The sequence below is a fragment of the Oreochromis aureus genome, linkage group 7, assembly GCF_013358895.1.
Source record: "Oreochromis aureus strain Israel breed Guangdong linkage group 7, ZZ_aureus, whole genome shotgun sequence".
Lineage (NCBI taxonomy): Eukaryota > Metazoa > Chordata > Actinopteri > Cichliformes > Cichlidae > Oreochromis > Oreochromis aureus.
The window spans coordinates 58291596-58315579 of record NC_052948.1 but is presented as its reverse complement, the minus strand read 5'-3'; the positions used below and the strand labels follow the sequence as shown (position 1 = coordinate 58315579).

Sequence of the window (23984 nt, the reverse complement as noted above, 5' to 3'; positions counted from 1 at the left end):
TTTTTTTACTGTTGACAAGAAAACTAACAGAGAAGTAAACAACAGCCTTACAGCTGTACTGAAATCCTTTCTGGTTAGTAGAGGCACTCATTGATGTGTGCTCATGACTCAAAGCAGAAAGTTACTGGTTTGAAATCAGCTGCTAATTCTTCTTCTCTGCTTCGGCTTTATGGACAGCTGGAGAGTCCAAAGCAGAAGAAACAGATCTTAGCTCAGTAGCTGTGATGCACCTTTAATGTATCTGCGTCAGTACAGTACAAGTGCCCCGCTGAATGAGGGGAAGGAGTTAATGGTACAAATATGTGTAAATACGTTTTTCCAAAAGCTGATTGAAATGGTTTGCTAAGGCAAATAAAATGCTAGGAGAAGATTATTAGAACAGTAGTATGATTGTGATTAGGGCAAGCCTGGATCGGTCAGGTTGTATACTGTTTCCTGCAAATAGCAACAACTGGGGTATTAGGTTGACACCAATACTGAAGTGCAGCAACTCTGTTGCTAAATTCCAGTCGGTTTGATTCAGCTTTGATATTGTGACTGTATTTTGTATCAGATCTTGGTCAGTTGGTTTTGCTGTTTATTAGCTATTTTTATATAGTTCTCAGTTCATGGTAATTATGCATTTTTCTTGGGTTAATCTATATTAACAGGTCTTCAAATGCTTCATCCAGCTTTGCGAAGTCAATCTTTTTGCCATTACTTATTCACTTTAAGCGCACTTGAGGCGCAGTAAAAGTACACAGCGCACGTCGACTGTTGCTGTGAGCTTGAGTCAGGATTGAAGCGTCGATGCAGAGGTCCAACATGAGAAGATGGTGATAATCATGAAGCCATTTTCAAGACTCCACTACACTGCCCATGAAAATCAATAGGCAGAATCACTGCCAGCTACTGTATTTCTAAACAGAGCTGTTTAGTAAACATCCCTTTTGAAGATTTACAGAAAAGCGGGGCATGTGATGGAGACGATTGACCATCGCAGTTGCAATGGACATTAGATGATGTTTAAACTGCCAGCTCACTTGCTCAAAGTCTATATGATGTCGGAACAGCACTGGTAATATTCTGTGCATTCACTGCTAGGAAGTGGCTGTTATGTGTCCTGATCATACATGGTCTATCCATGTAGACCCACTGAGCAAACAAGTTGAAGATGCTCAAGAGGAAGATGGTGATGAAGTTTTGGTGTGTGCAGGCTCCTGCTTCGATGCTTCTGCAGCTAACAGCTGGTCAACAGAGCAATCTGGGTTTTTTGTGTATGTGTGCCTGCATGTGTGTGTGTGTATGTGTGTGTTTGTGTGTAGGCGAGTGCCTCGGGTTGCAGCTAGCTGTCGGTCAGCAGGGCATGTGGCTCCGATGTGAAATTGCCAACAGTTACCATAGCAACGGGAAGGGAAACAAAAGCTTAGTGCTCCCGGAGTGAGGCAACGATGGAGGAGGCGAAATGAGGCCCGAACCTTTTCTCGGATATTATCCACAGCTCGCTGTTTCACTCACGCTCAGCTTTCTCACTTCTCTGATCCCCTCCTGTTCCTTTCAGTTTTTTTCTGCGATTGTCTTTCTCGTTCCTGTCGCCAGCCTTCCCCTCTCTAGGTCTCCGTGTCTCAGTCTCTTGTCTATCTTCATCTGTCTTGTGAGCTAGAGGTGTGAGAAGCAGCTGGGTCCATCGGGGAGGGGGAAAGAGAGAAAAAGTGGGTACGAAAGGGTAAGAGTGTGAGAACGAGGAGGTGCGAGAGAGGGAGATGAGAAAAGGGTGCAGCAGAAGGCGAGGGGAAAATTATCCAGAGAAAGACAGGAGGATGAGGAGGAGGAGGAGGAGAGAAAGACAGCGAGGTGATGACATGAATGAGCGACAGAACAAGAAGAAGGCAAAAGAAAGTGAATGACTGAAGCCATAAATGGGAGATAGCAGCCAAAGTTAGTGTTAGAAAGTCTTTGAAGAATGTGATAGGTCTACAGAAATATGGATCTCAGCTATGTAAATGATGTGGCACCCAAGTATCACACTACTGAGGCTACTTTCTAAATCCAAGGATTTTTTTTTCTCCGAGCTTCCAACTCCAAATCCCAATACTAATCTCAACACGTGTTATAAACCCAGATATAAGCCTGTAACACTGTAAGTGAGAACTCACAGGCAGTGGCATATTCAAACCAGAGGGTTTAAAAATCTAACAGTCCTCTGCAGTAAATGCAGCCTTATTTATTAGATCTACATTTGTGATACTAAATCATACTCTTACTAACAGTAAGTCTTGTTATAATTCATTCCAATGTAAACTGGCCTATTGCAGATGTTTATAATTCTGTATCATTAGATACCAACATATAGGCTAATAAATGTTGTGATTTTAAGTGCATTAAATCACTATGTGATGTGTGAATGGTGTGGTTAACATTAAGCCCCACATAACTGACATTTTGTAGTAATTTTCATCTTTAAATACATTATAAGAATATTAAAAATGTGTCTTTAAAAAAACCACACACCTCTACATTTATCACAACTTCAAAGCCCTACGATTAGTCCCCAGGGTTCCAAGTTTCCAGTAATTTAAACTCCTAAGTTATTAAATTTTGCTGTTTGATCAAAAGAAAAGAAATCCAGCACACGGACAGTCAGTTCATACAAGTGTATGATTAATATTATGTTTAAAACTTTCCACGCCAGAGTATTGTTTTGAATTTACCACTCGTAATTCACTAATGATTAAGGACTCCCCAGAATATTTGATATGTAATTCCCAATATCAAAAGTAAGAGCAGAAAATTAGATTTATTTTTTTCATTTTAACATGAAAACACTCATGCTAGAATATTATTTCAGTGGCGGTAGAGGCTCCTTCGTATCATCTGTAAATAGACTGAATGACTGAAAATGTTGTGCGCACAGACTATTTTAAACTGAAGCTGAACATAATCTGCTCCAGATCGGGTTATGCAGTAAGCACAAGTTACCATGGTGATCAATCCATGTTCAAAGAGACACTGAGAACTCAGACTTTCAGCTCAGTAACCCATAACATACAACAAAGTTAGTGAGCGCACAATAAACACGGGATATTTAGGAGCTAAAGACGCATCTATTCGTCTCAGTAATTGGTGGTAAATAGACTGAAGCTTAAAGGAAAGTGAACTTTGGACATGATTCGGGACACAAACAGGACTTGCAAATTATATTAAAATTGTTGTAGCTGATGACAAAATAAGGAACTTTTGCTGACAGCCACTGTGTTGCATTTTCTATGGTTATAAGACATTAAATCTAAACTGTAAAGCCAAAGCACACTTTCACTGATACATTTTTGCACCTGCCAGTTGTCATTGTTTAGCAGAGATTGTTTTGGTGCTGTAGGCTGGTCCCAGTGTTTATTTGTTAGCAACATCATCACCGATGTCTTTAGAGCCGCTTTGGTTTGTTTCATTGATTCAACATCTTGGTATTGAGCTGTTGGGCTGAAGTGTCCTTGTTATGTTTTGGGGGTTTTTTGGTGGGGAGTGTCTCCCTGTCTGCTGAATGAAAAAAATAAAAATAAAAGTGTCCGCTCAAATCTAAGGCACAAACACTTATAACAGATTGCTTCTAAATTCCTTTAACTCACTATAAATTAAGCTGCGGGATGCACATCCATTGCATTTGCTTTGTTGAAAGTGCTTTAGTTGTGAACAGTCTGTATTAGCTTCATGAGTGGGCAAAATACTTTTCAATTAACACCAACCAACCAACAAACAGTGGTAAACTGAGCAATGATAAAGGTTACAGTATAAATGCTGAATGCTACCAAAGCATACAATGTCAATACATGCTGAGTGGTTGATAAGACTAGAAGGTGGTCTATTTATCTATCTATCATAACCCTATCAGTACCTGTACTGTTTCTTCCAGCTGCAGTTCCTCTATCTGAAGTAATCTCAGTGACCTGTATTGTTGTTTTTCTTTTTTATCTTGTAGTAAACATAAACAGATAAGAAAGAAAGGAGGCATGAAGTGCCAGAGGGATCTGATTCATTTCTAAAGCTCAGTGAACCAGGATCAAATCCACAGAGGCACTGCTATGAGATTTTAGCCTGCTGGCGTGCCATGATGTCCCAATAATGTGGGTTTTTAAGCCACGAAGTGCAGCCATTCTCCGCTGCTGCCTTCCCATGAGTCAGACAGATGGATAAGTGCTGCAAGCACCGGTAGCAGGGTGAAGTTAAAACCTTTTTCCTGCTGGAGTATCTCAGTTCTGTACTAATATCATTACCTACAGTCAGAGAGAAATGTATCTTAGCATTCACAGTAGCACGAGAAAGGTACATTTTATAGAATAGAATAGAATGGAATCGTACATGTACTGGACAGGATTAAAATAAAATATAAATAAAATGTAAATAGTAAAGACATCAGGAATAAATAGCAAAAAGGAAGAGTGAAAGGAGTATATACAATATATATGAACATTGAAAGATCGTATGCAACCACTGGGACCCGTCAGGATCAAGGAATTCATTTCTCTACAACTGTTGCAGGAAATAAAGATGAAAGAAGAAGGTGTAATTGGATAAGAACAGCTAAGTAATAGATGGCGGTACTGCTGTTTGCTGCAGGGGTTTTTGAGTAAAGACTGGTGAATAGAAAATACATCAGGATCCTGCAGAAATGGAGATTCTTTTGAGGTTAATAAACTGTCTAGATGTGCCTTCAGTAAATGTTACTATGAATAAAAGTGTTAGACGTTGGGAAATGGGCTCAAGAAAAAAACTGTTCGATGTTAGGCTGGTCTTAGACACTATAGGGCAACAGTGATGGCTCCATAGTTTGATGGTTGGCATATTTGCTTGGCAAACTAAAGGTCACTGTTTGAGTTCCAGCTAGAGACACCAATCCCCTTTGGGGTTGTATCAGGAAGGGTATCTGGTTTAAAACTGCCAAATCAAATATGTGATGCTATCTGACTCTTTATGTCAAAGGAGCAGCATTACAACAGCATACAATTATTAAACAGAATAGCCTATGAAAATACGTCTACTGTACAAGTGTAAAACTTACGCCCTCCTTCACATTTTCAAAATCCATTCAGTGAGCCAGATTGGAGTTATTGGCGGCTGATTTTGGCCCCTGGGCCTTGTATTTGACACCAAAGGTTTAGAAGGTCTTATAGGTTCGGAGATCATCAACAAGAGTTTTCCTTTCAAAAAGAGTTTCACTTTTTTGGTGTGTATCAAAGTTCAGTTAGTTTAATTTAAATTGAACAACATTTTTGCTCCAGACTGAAACTCTAGACATCCAGTGTAAAGTATTTGTTCCTTTCCTGTGAATCAGCAGAGGGTTAGATGCATTTCTGTAAGTGGTTTGCATTTCATCCCTCCCGTCTCCGTTATAGGAATGAGCTGAACTTTTTTAAGGCCTTTTATATTCAGTGGTGACAGGGTGAGTATATGTGACCACGTTTAATGATTTTATGTGTCCTGGGTGAGTCAGGCTGGAGAGTAGCGCGGCCGTGGGATTAGCCAGTCAACTACCTGGTTTAGAAGAGTCAGAGCAAAGAACATGACTCTCACAGCACTCTTTTCAGGCACCCACACCCTCTTATCTGTCTGCTGTCTGGACTGCTCTTTGGGGCCATGAGAGCACAGCGCACTGAGAAACATCAAAAACAAATGGCTTTAGGGGAAAGGGCCCTTAAATTGGATAAAGTGCTGTCAGACGGCTGCAGCTTTTTAGGACTTTGTTTTTGTTTAAGGATACATTTACCACAAACCACAGCAGCAGGCTACTTTAAAAGTTCAGATAAATCTGCTGTTCTTTATCAACCCAGCGTCAGACAAAGGTATAATATTTATAGCAATCTATAGTAATTCTGGGGATGGCAGGTAGGAGGCACATTGTTGGGTCTCTGTCTAACACACTCCCACAGTTTTGATCATCACTGGCCAAGTTTTTTTTTTTTTAGCTGCATCTTGTTATCGGGGGGAATCCTTGCTTTGAGTGGGCGCCACAGATTTTACGACGCACCGGTGTCACAATCAGGGATGCTGAAGAGTTGCCCGAGGCTGATTCTTGTTTAATGCATTCAGTATTAAATGTTTTTTGAGAAGTGTGTGTCAAAACTAATGTTAACACTAAACATCATTCTCTTGGAATCCCTAGTGTAAAAAAAACACAGACACATACATATGTAGCGACTCAAACTATTTACAGTCGTTTGGTGTGTTACAGTTGCCAGATACATATCAGTATCACTTTATTAAATTGCATATGCATGTACATACTTTACTTTTTGTAAACACAAACAGTAATATTTTTTACTATATAAAAACTTGTTTGTTTGTTTTTTGCAGCTTTGTAAGATTCCAAAAGCTTCCAAAAAAAGTCCATCTTTAATTTTAATTTTAATCATTTAAACTTTTGCAACTAAATACTCAAAAGTTAAATTGATGATTATGTATGATAGTATTTACATATATTCATACTAACAATTCAATTCATTATAATGTTTCTAGTCATTTATTTTTAGTCTTTTAAGCTTTCATTAAGAATTTACAAACCTTCTCTATAAATTGCCACATGTTGCAAGATTGCAGAGACTACCCAGTCTTGCAGTTTTCCACAACAGAAGAGTCACAGTTACTTTAACCTATTATTTTGGCATTCAAGTCTTGTGTAAGGAACATGGAAAGAAAACCAAGTGAAAAACTAGCCACTTGTGTTTTGCTGAAAGGGGCGGAACTTACATTTTGTGGTGACTTTGAGACTGTTAGATGCAGGTGAGCAGCTATTTTGGTAATGTAGTGCCTACACAAAACCAGACTCTACAGCCAGGCAGGATTAACAAAGCTCATTGTTAATGGTGGTAGAAAGCAATCCAAAACACAGGAACAAGGAAAAAAGGTCCAAACTCAAGACTCTAACTGGTAGAGGACACACAGGAAAGGATAACAGACATCACAACAAAGGACAACCAAAGCTCTTTCTACAAACTGACACACTAGGACTAATCAGGATAACAGGGAACAACTAGGTACAAGAGGTGAGGCTAATGAGGTATAACAAAACAAAGGAAGTAAAACTAAGGATTAAGCACAAAGGGCTCCCAAAATAAAATGGAAACCAACTTAGCAGAGAGATGAAGACCTGACAACAGGACACAAGAGCATACTATTGAGCAAGGAATAAACCAACATACAAGGAATCAAGTCATGATCAATTAAAAACAAGCGCTGGATAGAGCTCGATAGTTCAGGACCAGGACTATGACACGCTGGTGAAACGTTAAAAGGGACAATACTTGAATTATTTATTCTCTCTCCTTGTTTCTTGACCTTTAGCTGGGACGCACTGAAACAGCTGTGAACAACTTGAATCCGGTGTTTGGAGTGAAGTTCCAGGTGGACTACCACTTTGAAGAAATCCAGAAACTTCGCTTTGCCATGTTCGATGAAGACAAGTGTGCCACACAGCTCGACGAGCACGACTTCCTGGGAGCATTTGTTTGCACACTGGGAGTGGTACTGAATGATTTCTTCTTCTTTGGTTTGAAGTATATTCTTTATATCTACAGGCATAGTCTAAAGAAGAAGGGATAGGATAAACTGAACTAGATGGAACTTATCCTTACAATTAGATGCAGACTATATTTTAAAGTGGATTTTTGCTCAATTCCAAAAATAAATAATTGTTGTCCTGATTGTCTCTTATCCAATAGATTGTGTCCAATAAGAAACTTCACAGACCCCTGATCTTAGCCAATGGGAAGCCAGCTGGCAAAGGATCCATTACAGTAAGAATGTCTACTGTCTCTTAAAAGAAAATATTATGACCTTTTATTTGTTTTTTAAAAACTTTATTTACAAAAATAAAATAGAAATGGTCCCCAGAAGAGACCAGATTTTTTAAGGATCCCATTGGATCATCAGTTATGTTGGTTTAAATAAATTAAGTAAAGACACCCCAAGCTTATTAGCATTAGTATTTTCCTTAAACTGGGGTGTTACGGGTCACCATGTTGCCCCCAGATCTAATTAGAAGTAAGTGACTCAGAGCATGACCGCCATCGGACCCTCTGAGGATCTGTTTAAAGAGTAGTCAGCAATCTAATAGTGCTGTATAAGGAATATATGGAAGTCATTAACCTGGTGACTTGGCCATGCACCACACTGAAAGGTGTTAATATCTCAGTGCACTTTATGAGTTACAAGACAAATGTAAAAAATGCACACTGTGCTATGTCACCTAAACTTGCTGTTGTCTGTGATGTTTACGTGAACGGTACGGCTACAGTCGCTGATCCTGATGACACAGTAAGTCGTCGAGGCTGCTACCGTTACCGTGTTTGCCAACTGTTCCTGTTGCTGTTGTTGATGTGAATGTTAATATTTGTGAGTGCATCTGCTGCCACTAATGTTGTGTGGTGCTCTTATTTTAGATAACAGCGCAGGAGTTGTCTGACAACAGAATCATCACTTTGACCCTGAGTGGGCGTAAACTGGATAAGAAGGTAGGCAGTTAGACCCCCGCACGCTCACACACACACACACACACACACGCACACTCAGGGTGCAAATCCAAACACACACATACACACACACATCAGATATATTTGAGCATGCATACCACTTTAGGACACACAAATACAGCCCACACAGACAAGATTTACAGTAAATGCTTTCATAGTCTTCACCTTTGTCTGCCAACCAACAGGCTATCAGGTGCTGGGATAGCTGGAATTAAAAAGGTTGTTTTGACACAGTAAATATGTATTTTTGGATGTTTGCTGAAACAACCGCAACCTCCAACTGTCATTCCTGCAGCATTTAGTATTGGCAGATAATTGTGATTTAGTTCTAGTCGTAGCCTTTTGACTAAAGCATAAAATGACTTCAGTCATAATTTTAACATCTAAATTCTTTTGATTTCAGTAGTTTTAGTTGACTATAAATATCATAAGATTATAGTTAAGTAAAAAACAAACAAACCGCTGTATAATCTCCCAGTGTCAATTAGACTTACTGCATAAGGTCGCTGATAACAAAGACTATGAAAAAAATAATTTTTCAAAGAAATTTATTCAATGAAGTTGTCCCTAACAACACTTTGTTTGAAACAACATTAAGGAAAAATAACATTCCCAAAGCCTGTTTATATCAGGCTAAAATCACTGGGTGAAACCAGGAACCAGGACAAACGACAATTACAGGAAACGCACATATAGGCCATGTGTGCCGCGGGCATGATTGAACTGAAAGTGTATTGTGTGTATTGTGTATGGTGCTAGTGATTCTGGGTTGTTAAAACAGGTATGGAAAGGGGTTTGAAGTATTCGGTGGGTTTGTAACAGCAACATGTTTCTAAACCCTGAAATATTAAAAAGGAAGTGCGCACAATGACTCAGCTGCCATAATAGGTGCTACCTTTATCTAACATTACAAGGTGTTTTGGCCTAGGGTTCAATGCACTGTGTACTACTGTACACATATGTACCGTTTAAACACTATCACATGGTGTTATTTCCAATTGAAGGACAATTTTAAAAATTGTTGATATTATAAAATTGTTACATATTAAATATCAGCGTTTAAGCAGCTTTGATATACTGCAACTCTAGCTGCTGGGTCAGAAACATCATAACTGCGAGTAGGATTCAAGCTGAAGCTGTGTACCTGCTGTATGCTGTGGTTAAAACTCCAGTAAATTAATTAATCAATCTTATCTTTTAAGTGTTCGAAGAAACATTTTTTTAGAAATTTAAATCACCTGTTGTGTTGCAGTTGTCAAACGGTGGTTAGTGGTTGCAGTTTTGTGAAAGAGATAAGAAATGTAAACAGACAAAAAAGACATGAGGGCAAATTCGCCGTGTGTTTGTTTGTGCAGGACTTCTTTGGGAAGTCAGACCCTTACCTGGAGTTTCACAAACAGGGAGAAGATGGTAAATGGATGCTTGTGCACAGGACAGAGGTGAGTCATTGGCAGAGGTTAAACTTACCTTCATCTGACTGTTATTATCGTCGACTGTCATTGTCAGCTAAACTTGGCCTCACACAAAGTGGTACAACTTTAATTACAGATGTAAGTTCAGGTAATTGCATCATGCATCCGCTGCTCGGTAATCTGCCTATTTTTGTGTCTGTGACTTCAGGTCATAAAGAACACTTTAGATCCAGTGTGGAAACCTTTTACCGTGCCTCTCATTTCTCTGTGCAATGGAGATGTGGACAGAAGCATCAAGGTTAGTAGTAAGAATTTTTACTTTCTCTGTTAGAAGACATGTTTAGTATCAAACGTAATCTTCACTGAATCTAACAGGTGAGATCAACTGTGAAAAGAAATTAAAAAATAACTTTATAATGTCCTTTGGCCAGAATGTCAAACTTGAAAAAAATTAAAAAGGAAGTGAAGAGTCAGTACAGAAGTGAAAGTAGGACACAGATACCAGAAACCACATAACCGCTTGAGTTTCCGCTTTTATTTATAAGCTGCCCATGTGAAAGAAAAGACTAGCATGATGTGATGCATTCTGCACGATTACAGGTGCTGTGTTATGACTACGATAATGATGGAGGACATGACTTCATTGGAGAGTTTCAGACCACAGTTGCAAAGATGAGTGAAGCCCAGAACTCAGTGGAGGTAAAACACTGACATGATTGTGCTTGTGGCTCCATTTTAGCAGGTGGCATGTTAGCATGCTATTCGCTAGCAGATAACGCAACTCAAACATGATTTAACACTGTTTATTGATAATAAAGTGACAGGCTTATGAGAAGAAAATGATCTAGGTCAGAGATTGCGGTTCGAGAAAGGGCTTACTCAGGACAAGTGGTGCCTTCAGGTTTAGGATATCGCTGTTACACATATGAAAGAGGCGAGAATAGGGGGGTGCAGGGTGGGCCCCAGAAATGCGAACAAACAGGTGTGCAAGCCAGGAAGGCAGGATGTGCAGCATACATAAAAATGAAGCTAATGAATTTAAGCATTTGAATCCTTTCGTAATGCAGTGTCAAGCTGTGTACACACTGGAAGCAATTAGGGCAACATTGCAACAAGAAACTAAAGAAATTGAATCACATTCAGCGATTTTGAGCCAACACAGGTGAAATAAAAGCTGGTGATTGAAAGTGGGCAGGGCCTAAGATAAACTTCACTCAATTTCCAGACGAGGACCTGTATATAACATATGACCTGGATGTGAACACATTAGAGGGTCACGTAGGCAACCAGAACCTAGAATATCTACAAGCAACCAGGCATCGTACAGCAGAGTGCAACGAGTGAATCGTTTCGAGTGTGTACACAGTTTAGTAGTAGGGTAATTAGATAATAATAAAGAGACAATATTTAAGTAAGTACACTGTAATTACTAGACTTATATATTATATTTTATTGAGATTTATTCTTGTGAGTTCCTGATCTGTTAAAGATGTATGATGCACTGATAAGAACATAGGTCATTCATTAGCAGGTCTGTGTGTGTGCATGTGTGTATGTGTGTGTGTGTTGCTTGTGAAACTGCATGCGTGCATGTGCCAAAGCGGCCTCATGACTTGTTCTCCCACTGAGTCTCATCATGTGTGGTAATGATGTTGGGTGGGGGAAATAACAAGGAAATAAAGATAAGAGGCAGGATGGAGAGATGAGGGGGGAGTGGGGGGTGTAAGCAGAGAGAGAGCGAGAATGGAATGTAAAAAAGAAAGATAAAAAAAAGAAGTGCTTTTGAGATGTAAAATATCCCTTAGCTGAGCCTTAGTAACACGACAAGGCATTTAGAGTTACCTGTCATATGAATCGCTGACTGACTAAAATGTCTGTTTTGATCAGACATTGCCACCTTAGAGTGTGTCTGTGTGACTTACAGTATTAACAGCCATCCTCGCCTTCACTTTTCTTTCAACGGCATCACATAAAATTAAATCTGTATTGTTTTCATTTTCTGTCTACATGTAGGTAACTGTATTAATGGTAATCACTATAGTTTGACAGTCAAGGTGAACCTGGTCTCATCATTATGGGGAAGCTGTGAATCCAAGTCGCAGTCTTTCGATCGTCTGCTTCTCTGATCGTTTTCCCATCTCACACCAACTCTTTTCAACTCTGCTGTCATCTCAGCTTTTCCTCTCCTTGTATTGTCCCTGCTAAACCCACTCCTCTGTTACTGATAGTGACACATTAATTTTAACTTCTTTCATTTCCTCTTAACCGTTCCTGTATCTGCAGGTGGAGTTTGACTGCATTAATCCCAAGAAACAGAAAAAGAAGAAGAACTATAAAAATTCTGGAGTTATCATTGTCAAGTCCTGCAAGGTGAGGACCGATGGAGGTTTCTTAGCAATCTTAATCTTCGGTTGCGTATACATTAAACTTGTGGCTTCACATATCAAACGTCTTTCCAAATCTAAAATCAGATCAATATTTTTAGATTTCCTGGCATATTTCCCTGCGGAGAAATATGCCAGGAAAAATAAATTAAGAAGCAAATAACAATAGTTACAGCTTTGTTGTAAACTGGGGAATCTGTACTCAGTCAGGAAATTGAGTGATATTTTAAAAGGATGAAAACAACATTTTGGTTTTACATGCTCAATCATTCAGCATTATTAGTTGTCATGTTCTCATGTTTCCAAATGGTCTAATGGTGGTTTTAACTGAAAGCTTGTAGCTCTTATACAGGTGCTAAGCTTATAGTAGATAAAAAAAAAAAAATTTAATAAAATAAAACACTGTGATTGATACTGTTACTAAGTAAATTTTGCTAGTCGTGGTTCGGAGCCCCTTGTTGCCTTGATAACTGCCTTAATTCTTCATAGCATACAAGCTGCTGGAAACATTGCTCAGAGATTTTGGTCCATGGTGACATGATAGCATCACACAGCTGCTGAACCTTTGTCAGCTGCACATCGATGCTCACTCTGAACTTCTGCATGGCCAAATGCACTGGATTGCTACCATGCGACTGGCTAATTGATATATGTGTTAACAAACAGTTAAAGTCCCCTGGAAAGTTTTTAGGAAGGGGGCAGAAGAAACAGAACAGTGATGTTTTTCTACATTTCTACTTATTTGTCTTTTAGTTGCTCCAGCTTCGAAGAGAAATGCTCTCTATTTAGCTGCTACATCTTTACCAGCCACTTGTGTACTTTAACTTTCTGATATTCTGTGCAAGCCAACTTGCATCCCTTTGCACCAGGATTTGTACGTGAACCATGAGACTTCACTGGAAAGTTCTGCAGTAATTCCTGCAGTAATGAACTAAACCAGTCCACACAGAGCAACACAGCTAGGTGATATTTCACAATGAATTCAGCAGTACAATTGAGTAAAGTTTGATAATACCACTGGTAATATCAAACTTTTGTTTTAAATATTAGCTCAATAAGTTTGATCCATTAGCAATCTAAGCAGGAGCAACAAAAATAACCCACCTACAGTAGCAAATCAAATAAATTATCCGGCCTCTCATCACGTCTTAATGATCCATCTTAACACTCGACTCAGTGAATTTCAGTTTTGATCAGCTGACACACTTCTAACTGGGCGTTCATAACTCCACTTGAATAGCTAATTAGTACGATGGCTCAGAGCCCCACAGAGGACACATTAAGCTGAACCATGGAGTCTTTAGATGCCTGTTGGAATAACATTAAAGCTGTGTGCGTGCAATGACAAGCTTTCATAATTGATTCCATTCCTTCTTTCCCTCTTTTTTTTTTCTTACGCACAATCATGAACAAGCCTTTGTACAGAGACACACATAGGGCACAGCACATGAAGAAAATGGCTAATATAGTAATTATATTTGTTGGCTGCCAGCAGGGATTAGACTAATGACAGTAAAATCCATGCTAAATATTCATTGTAATTGGAGTGCTCAAACAAGATAAGTGGTGCTCTACTGGTTGCACATTATGTCACGAAAAATATATGTCAGGTTTGTTTAAAAAATTAAAAATCAATAGTGTCTGTGTTTATGTTTGCAGCGAAGTTAATGGTGAATGATGGAAAATACTATTTCATTTGTAGATCTGATCTTCAGCAGATCAGTGCTCACTTGCATACTTATTTTCCTGATTTCTTGCTTTTTCCTGTATCTCTAGATTACAAGGGACTACACTTTTCTGGATTACATATTGGGGGGATGTCAGCTAATGTTTACAGTAAGTACAATATTAGCTTGCACATTTATATCTCTGCAATAATGTTGTAATGGGACATTGATCCAACTCTAACCCTGTGTCTTTTATAAACCAAAAGAAAAAGGGTTAAAAACAGAAAGGTGGTACTGATTGTTGTAAAGAGGAGAAATTGGGTATCGTGAAATGTTGAAATGGTTGAAATGGTTGAAATGGAACATGAATGAGAGAATGACAAATGAGGAAAGAAAGGGAGACAGATAAACAACAAGAAGATTTTTTACCAGAGGGAGGGGCAGAGACAGAGAGGTGTCATGGTCTATTTTAGTCTCTTGTTAGTAGAAACTCTTGTGTGTCCCTGATGATGTCACACCTTTTTGTGCAACTCAGTGAATGAGAGAGTCCTCTTTTATAATAGCCAGGCGCAATCGCTGCCACACATCGAGTTCTTTTATTAATATATTTCCTATAGCACTCATGCAATGAGAGAGCACACACATATACACACATGCACTCTGTGCCAACTTCACTGCATGTACACAACGACCCTTTTTTCCCTCCTTCTCTATCTCTCCAACAATTTCCCAGCTTTGTGAGCTAGAACCAGGCTCCAGATGTAGCAGAATGACAATAATGTAGTTCCTTACATGCTTGATTTTGTGGTATTTCTTATAAAGTGTGTTCTCAGATTGGACATCTGTGCACCACATTGTACAGTTATATTTGTCAAGATTCATGTTTTCTCTACAGATGTACTGGAAGAGAGTTGATTGTTTCTGATTATATAAAATACAATGGATAGTTTAAATATCCTCCATGCACTTTGGTTTAATTCTCTAATACTGGAAAAAAAATACTTTGAGTACTCATATACAGTAATGTAAAAAAAAAAAAAAAGTACACCCTTACGGTCTGAGCACCTCTGTAAAAGTATATGTTTTGTCATTTTGCTAGTCTGGAGCATTCATGTGTATGTTAACACAGTGCCAGAGTCGTCCCAGGAGTGCATATCCCTGCAAATTCACTTTAATCTTGTGCCGTGCAATGCTCAGAAAATCTGCAAAAAAAAATCCAAGAGCAACACCTCAGACTCTACAGATCTCAGTAAATGTTAAAGTTCATGATGGTACAATTAGAAAAGACACTGAACAAGAATGACTTGTTTAGCAAGAGTTGCCAGGAAGAAATAAAACACAAAAATCCCCCCAAAACCCCACCCACATGTCAGCATGGGTTAAGTTTGCAAAGTTGTATCTGACAACAATGGACAGACAAGACCAAAGTGGAGATGTTTAGCCACTAAGTAAACCGTGAACTCCTTTGAACAACAAAGTATTGCAGAGTCAAATGTGAGGCCTTCTGACTGATATCTAAAATTTGACTCAGATTAGTTGATGCAACAGGACAATGATCCCAGCAACACTACAACAGAATGGCTGATAAAGGAAAAAATCACAGTGTTTCATTGACCCAGACTTCAGCATGAAGTGCTGTGGTGGGACCTTAAGATAGCTGTGCATTAAAATCAACGCCTGCAAACCTTAATGAACTGAAGCGACACTGTGAATAAGAGAGGGCTACAATTCCTCCACAATGATCTGAGAGACTGATACAAAGTCATCCAGAAAACAGTTTCTCCAAGTTATTACTGCTGAAAGTGGCTCTACAACCTACTGAATCATGGGGTGTATGAGTTTTTGAAAAAGTCGCTGGTACATGATTACAAATGTTGGTATTCAAAAAACGGCAGAGAGAAAATACATAACCAGTGGTGCTGGAGTGATATAACCTGTACTCACAACAACAACTTTTACAATGTGAAGTCAGGAAAACAAGTATTTAATTAAATCGATGCAACACTACACATTAAACCAGCCAAGAAAGGAAAGGCTATATTACATTTTTAATGCAAAGCATCTGGGATAACAGTTGAGTTCCATTATGTTTATTCTATTTAAGAAGGAAAAAGTTTATATATTAACACATGCACTTAGGTCCATTGTGTAAATTTGCTAGATTTAACCATATAGGCTAATTTTCATCTGCAGTCACTGGAGGTTGATGCTATTCATAACCAAATTAATGAAATCCTAACATCTTTCAGGGAAAACCCCCATATGAACACATGTTGTGGGGAAATTAGTGTTGTGGGAATGGGCAGTATGCTAAATTTATCAGGCAAAAATGGAAAAGTGTAGGAGTTTGTGCTCAGTCAATGTGGTTATATATATGCTGATTACCTTTTTGACATAAACTCTGTGTATTTAGGAGGACAAGAAGCAGTTTTACCTCAAGGCTCTAATGTTTCCCAAGTGGACACATACATAGAAGTATCCTGTTTTATCTATGCTACATTTAGCAAGAAGGCATGTGTGTGCATGGTGCAAGGGATCGTATAAAAGTTCATCGAATTAGAGCACCCAAAGCTCACAGCACAAAATGTCTGCATAGCCTCTCACAATAATGCACTTTCACAAGCTACATACATACACAGTAATATTTTAAGCTTTACAAGATGCACTGGGTCCAAACCATGGGAACAATGTGATGCGTGAATACCTGTAAATTACTACTTAAATGTTAGATAGATATGGAAATGTCATCATTATCCACCCAGGAATCTGTTTTCATTATTTGCAACATGTTGACACTGCAGAGTAGTTTCGGAGTTTCAGAGTAGCTTCCTTCTGTGATAGAAGGCAGTGTTGAGTATTTTTCTGGTCTCAAGAAAGCTGTTGTTGTGCACCGAGCTGTTGAGGACTACATTTTGTCTGAAGCAGTTAGCTGCTAAAGCTGCTAAAAATAATGATAACCTCCAGTGTCAGCCTGCTATTTACACCTGAACGTACTGATGGAAATGAGGCTTTAAAAGAAAAAAGGATAGTTAGACACTTGACTGCATATTTACAATATGATGTACAATTTAAGTGAACATATGTTTCTCAAATTAATTTAATTTGTCATTATTTTTGGTCTAAAATGTCCAACTTTTCAAACAGTGCCTGTTACATGCTGTTACATGCTCAACAGTATATGGTGCTGTGATGAGAGCAAAACACAGATTTTAAAAACTTTTGTTTTTAATTTTTCTCAGTAACTAAAATGTTTTTAGGCTTGCTAGATTTTAGTTTGTCCAGCTAACTAGAGTATAATGGAACAAGTGGTTACATAAGTAGCTACAGTAGCTACTTATGTAACCACTTGTTCCATTGCAGGAGTTAAAAGCAAAGATGAAATCTTTCTGTAATGAGTTTAGTGTAATATTTCCAACAAAGCGGGTTTGTGTTTGAACTCTTACTTCTCTAAGACCAAAACTTCCTAACCGCATTTTTGTTTCTTTATTTCTATAATGAGGATGACGACGTTTTGCTATTAGTTTTATTTGTAGATTTACCCTTTTATTTGAGCACAGCATCACCTACATAGCCATTAAAAAACATTTTCACATAGTTCCCAATTTAAAGTAATTATTAAAACTTTGAGTTTTGAATGACCACCTGTTAAAAACATGAGTTAGCATTGAGTGGAAAATAGCATGCAGATTTGCCAGTCTGCCAGTAACATATTAAATATGAAGATCACCTGTTAGAAAAGAGAAGCTGATTTTACCCACTTTGTTTGTAATCACTGAACAAAAATGACAGCCAATGAAGCGGTTAAAACAGAGGCATTATATAATCATGCTGTAACCTTCAAAGGATGCAATGCAGATCTTATTTCATTGCTGAATTTGTGATCATTCTAGTATTTATTGAATGATAAATGGGCTTCAGTAGCAGGTAATTCCTCTTGTATATACTCTGCTCGGCAATTGACAACCTGTTAAAACTAGAAGTTGGATTTCTGACTCCAGCTGTGATGGGCTTAGGGCCATTAGGACGCTCTATGTCCAGCCTTCTCTCTTTTCGATGGCTACCGTAAAGGTGAAACACTCATCCCCAGGTAATCAGCCAGCAGTCAAGTGCCCCAGGAAAAGGTTGGACAGCTCTCAGCCATGGCAGTGTTTCAGCGTTACTGAAAATGCAAACATCCAACACAATGTGTTGAAATATAACAATTACTGGAATTTGCAAACAGGTTCTGACTCACAGAATTGTTTAAATATTTTTAATCAGTTCCTCACTCAAGGCTCAGCTCGTCTGGAATGTGTTAAATTTCAGTGCAATGGGAACATTTGCCTGCAATAGTGGTGATGAAATGAGCAAATTTGAGGCAGATTGGTAACTTAAATCCTCCCTGCTCCCTCCTAATCTTTTGCCGTTTGTCACAAACCTGCAGCTCTTTCACTGAGTTACACACACACACACGCAGAGATATTTTACCTTCTCCTGCTTACAGGCTCATTTACTTCACACACGTGAGCACAAACGTATATCCTCCACACTCCATACTTCACACTAAAATTGATTTTAAATGCAGATTCCATGGGTAACTCATGACTCATGACACACAAACACAAAGCACAAGTTCAAAACTCACTATCTGTATTCATACAGACGTTTTCCTACTGCGCTCTGAACAACCGTGGTGTAGGTGTACATGCACACGTACACAAACATTACACCTCACCTTTTTATGCACGCTGACTGATTTAGACATGTATAATCTTGCGCAGATTCTCAATTACCAAAGAGTTCTCCTCATATACACACTGGCATTTATATGCTCGGATTTTAGGACCTCGCTCTCTTTCTGTGTCTGGTCGTGTACAAAAAAGCCCATCCTCACAGTCACACACACATGCAGAAAGAGCTGTTCTCCGGTGTTCAATCAGACTTAGTATGGCTATAATCCTAATCTCCGCGAAGGGAAAGTCTCTCCTCTGGGCTGCAGGAGCTTGAGGAGAGAGCCGCATTTCTGTTACACACTCCAACACAAAGAGACAGCCTGCTACTGCTGATAGGCTGTTTATGAAAAACATTTTTACTAAATTAAGATATTATTAATATCATATGTTTGATATCATTCAGGGGCCATATAGAGAACAATTAACATAATGGATTTTCAAGAATCGAAAGCAGACTCTTAGAGAGTATCAATAGCTTGTGTATTCTGTGTGTATATTATACCGCAGTGAAAGAAACCACTTCCTGCAGTATAAGATGAAACTCGTATTAGTAACCACTGTAATGGTCAAATCCATTAGTGTTCATGAGGAGAGTCATTGTTTAGCTTCCATGTTAAGGAAAATTCCAGTTCATTTCAGTGTGTTCATTTCTATTTTAAAGGCTATTTTATTAGGTATCTATCGCCAGTAATAGGTTGAACTCCCTTTTGCCATCAGAATTGCCTTTATTTATGCTGATTTGTGGCATAGATTCAACAAGGTGATGGAAACATTCCTTAGGGAGTTTGGTCCATATGACACCGTCGCATAGTTGCAGCACATTTGTCCACTGCACATCCATCATACATCATGCCCCGTTCCACCTATTGGATTAAGATCTGGTGACTGTGGAGGCCATCTGGGTATAGTGGATTCACCATCATTTTAAAAAAAAAATCCAGTGTGAGATTATGTGAGGTTTGTGATGTAGATGTGTTGTTCTGCTGGAAACAGTCATCACAAGATGATTAGTTAGCAGCAATACTCAGGTAGCCTGTGGTATTTAAATGATCCTCAGTTGGTTCTAAGGGTTCAAAGTGTGCCAAAAAAACATCACCCACACTATTACACCAGCATTCTGAACCAATGATACAAAGCGGGATGGATCAATGCTTTCATGTTGTTTACACCAAACAGCAGAAATCGTGACTGATCAGACCAGGCAACATTTTTCTTCTCCTGTCCATTTTGCTGAGCTAGTGCAAATTGTAGCCTCAGTTTGCTGTTTTTAGTTGACAGTGGTGGCACCCAGTGTGGTCCTCTACTGCTGTAGCTCATCTGCTTCAAGGGTTGACATGTTGTGCATTTACATGGCTTGGTTATTTGAGTTCCTGTTACCAGCAGTCTGGCCGTTCTTCTCAGAGTTCCTCTGGCCAGAGAACTGCCGCTCGCTGGCTGTTTTCTCTTTTTCACACCATTCTATGTAAACCCTAGAGATGCTTGTGTGGGAAGATCTCAGTAGATCAGCAGTTTCTGAAATACTCAGACCAGCCTGTCTAGCACCAACAAGCACACCACGTTCAGTCGCCTTTTCCCCCATTCTGATACTCGCTTTGAACATGATCAAGCAGGTGGTCTTAAACATTTGCACTCTTCATCTTAATCATAGAGATTCAGAGTGCAAATGGCATGTATTGCAGCCACTAGCAGCATTAGGGATCTAATGCCACGCCGGCCTGTTTTGCATCTGTAAGGCAGTGAAGAGCTTTCAAGGGTGGTAGTACCAATTGAGATGTTAGGTTTTGCTTGTTGTTTCTTTACCTTTTATGGAGATCTGATTGTTTGTTCTGGTCAATCACTTGTCTTTTTGTCTTTTCTTAGAAGGAAAAAACATGATTGAGACATTAATGTTCATCAGAACTAAAGCAGCATTAGTGGAATTACTCTTAGTAAACATAATTTAAAAAATACAGTTTACTCATTTTTCTTTTGGATTCATAGAGAAAACAAACTTTTCACAAATCCCAATGTTAACAGCATTTTTGCAGCTTTTCTTTTGTCAGCTTTATGTTGTTAAATGCAAGTGTGGCAATCAAATCTACTCATGATGATTAAAATAAAGATGATCGATCGTCACTTTTCCTTTCCCTGCTGATATTCAGATTGCCAGCAATAATAACGATGATTACTTGACTCAAGTTGGCTCCCAAATTTAAATCATCTTATCACTGTTATCTTTTTGTAGTGGATCTATTTTTGATTATTTTTAATTTGTTAACATCTCTTAAGCTGAAATTGTCTCGTGAATTCATTTAAACTCATTTTATTTTGACAAGTGACTCGTAACCCCTTTTGATCAAACATTTGAAAATTTAAAAAAAACTAATGAGAGAGAGAGGGAGAGAGAGAGAGAGAGAGAGAGACCTAGACAATGAAAGGAGTCAACCTTCATTCAATTACACATTCTGCCTTTCAGTGCAAAATTTACAACATAGTTATTCTCACTAAAATGTTTTCATCATTTTCTTATCGTGACTACCTCGGCTGAAAAAATGAACAAAACGTCATGTTAATGACAGCTGCTGTGCTGCTGCAGAATGACACCGAATCAAAGAGAAAGTCGGATGCTACAATCTGTTCTCTATACCTTTTTTGGGTTAGTCCAAAGTCGATGAAAGTGATTTCCTGCAGTTGCATCACATTTCACATGTAAAAGGGAGATTATGTCTTTAGAGCTAGTCATTTTTTTTCCTGTCCTCATTTTTATGCATGCTTTTATTTTGTTTATTTAAAAAAGCATCAGAGTGGATAGGGTGGATTATTTCAAAGTTTTTAGTCTCCGCCAAGGTGGAATAATTACTGTGTCGACAAAAACAAAATCGAACAGAACTGGTGAACAAATCATGACATATAAGAAGCACACACAGTGTGTGTGACTAGCAGCTATGTGGACACTAAAATGTCAGTAAAGTCAGCAGCTTGATAGGAAAGATAACTCTAAAATACTGTTTATAAAAGTCTGTCATAGCTTTTGGGTCTTTGTGCTGTCCTGCAGGGGTGTCGTCCCCCCCACCCCACATTTAGAGGTTGCCACGGTGCCTTGCATCCTCTTGTGTTACTCAAGCCATCTGCATGTCCTCCTTCACACATCCATGAATCTTCTTTGGTCTTTATCTTTTCCTCCTGCCTGGCAGCTTCAGCTTCATCCTCCTTTGTCCAGTACATCCACTATCCCTCCTCGGCACATGTCCAAACCATTTCAGCCTTGCCTCTCCTGCTTTGACTCCAAATCGCTCAACCCGAGCTGTCCCTCTGATATACTCATTCCTAATCCTGTCCAACCTGGTCACTCTCAAAAAAAATCTTAACATTTTCAACTCTGCCACTTCTAGCTGAGCTTCTTGTCATCTTGTCAGCACAAGATGACTCCTAGTAGAAAAAAGAAGTCAGATTGTATAGAAATCACTTTATCCATAAACCAGGCTTAAGTCTTGTTGAATGCAATTTGATATTTATTTTCAAAATTATTCTAAAATAAAGGAAAAATAAAATGAAATAGATAACACCAGTTATGCTTCAGGTGGATCTACTTTGTGACCAAGTCACTGCCGTATGAGCGTGCAGGATTCCTTAACTTTTCATTCAGTTACAACCCTTTGCTCGTAAACTGACTGTGATAATGGTGATGGCCAAAATGCTTAATCCACAGCCTTCACACACCAATGTGTGACATCACAGTGGTTAAACCTTTCTTTTATATGCTGTCTATGTGGGTACAATGTGTCAGCTACCAAGTTACAGGCAAGTAGTAATTGATTGTAATTGATTCACTCCACTAAAGACACAAAAAGTCATTTTTAAAAAACCCACATTGTTGTACATATCATAGCAGTTTGCCTACAAGCACTGAGTCATTCATCATTACATACTTGGCACTGCTGTGATTTTTATTGTTTTCTTTAAAAAGCATCCAGTGGCTCCTGTGTACCTCACAAAAGCAAAATACACAACTACAACCAACAAGACAAATATGAACCAAGAGCAGGCTTTCCCACAGTGGGCTGCAGCTTCTGGTTGTCACCATCTCTTTATCGCCTCAGAGTGAGACAGAGAATAACTCCAGAAGATGTTCACACAGGCTCTAACACATTCATCCATCCCTCCATCCATCTATGTGACTGTTTAACTGCAAATGAGTCTAAGAGGCTCTGGCATGAGAACTGGCTCATCAGTTCTCAACAGGGCACAGCTGAGAAAACTCCAGCGTGATTGTCAGCATGTCTGTTATTTGACAGTAATTTGGCAGTAGTCGAATCCATCTATGTAATGCGGTCACAGGCGTTTTCTGCCACATTGCTGCACTAAAATATCCAGTAATGAAATGCTCCTCCGTCACCCCATGATCATTTTAATTCTTGTACTTGCTTGTTAAAATTGTGTGTTTGTCATGGTGTGTTTAGTCTGCTTGTGTGTTCGCAATTACTAATAGCTTGAGGCGAGGAAGAAGTTGGAAACAGAATGGTGTCATCTCCTACTGTCATCAAATACACAGCCATCAAATTAATAGCATCTGTCACGGGAGAGGCCACTGGAGGAAAAATGCTGTAACAGTTTAGGGATGATCTTATGCCATCAATTTGGCGTACATATTTTCAGCTTCATAGTAAGACAAAATAAATGATACCAGAGGGGGAAAATATGTACTACATGAGGGAAAAAAAATGCTACTATATAATAAACCCTTTCTTTTTCTGCTTAGTGGTGTACCTGCAGTACTGTGCTTAAGTCTTGGGCCGCCTCTAATTTCCTTATTTCTTTGCTTCCAATGAGCTATTCTGTAATTTTTTAAATTGGCTTTCTGAAGGTCTTTCAAAGTACGTTACTCACATAACAGAAAATGTTTAAATTGTATTGTTGTTAACAATTGTTATTGTTACTAGCACTTTTCTCCCATTTCTTTACTTACAAAAATGCCAAAAATAACAGTTTCATAGGCATAAAATAGTAGTAGTTTTCCACCAACAAGGTGATTCCCTGAGCTATTAGCTGAAACCTTGGTGTTTCTCGGCATGGTGTGTAGCATGTCTTTAAAAAAAAAAAAACCTGAGGACAAAGGAAGGAGTCCCAGACCAACAAAATATCTACAGCAGATCAACAGTGTATTAAAGTCATGTCCTTAAGAAATATGAATAAAAAATTCCAGCAGGACTTAAGCTCCGTCTGGCCCTTCAATTGGTACATCTACTTTTTGTTGAAGTCATTCTTAATAAAGAGGAAAGTGCACAAAAGGCTGAGGTACACCAAATTACACAAGAACTGCACTGAAAATCAG

The 23984-nt window shown here is 38.8% G+C and overlaps 1 protein-coding gene across 3 annotated transcripts in view; it reads left to right on the top strand.

Annotated features, from left to right (window-relative positions):
- Positions 1–23984, top strand: part of cpne2 (copine II) — a 48375-nt gene that overhangs the window by 6104 nt on the left and 18287 nt on the right. For 2 of the 3 annotated variants that reach the window (XM_031734295.2, XM_039614364.1), the window contains 8 exons: positions 7312–7491; positions 7689–7763; positions 8409–8480; positions 9854–9937; positions 10119–10208; positions 10511–10609; positions 12194–12280; positions 14071–14130. In XM_031734295.2, the coding sequence (XP_031590155.1) occupies positions 7312–7491; positions 7689–7763; positions 8409–8480; positions 9854–9937; positions 10119–10208; positions 10511–10609; positions 12194–12280; positions 14071–14130 (747 nt within the window). The remainder of the gene's footprint in view (positions 1–7311; positions 7492–7688; positions 7764–8408; positions 8481–9853; positions 9938–10118; positions 10209–10510; positions 10610–12193; positions 12281–14070; positions 14131–23984) is intronic. The other variant, XM_039614363.1, reaches the window with a different exon arrangement.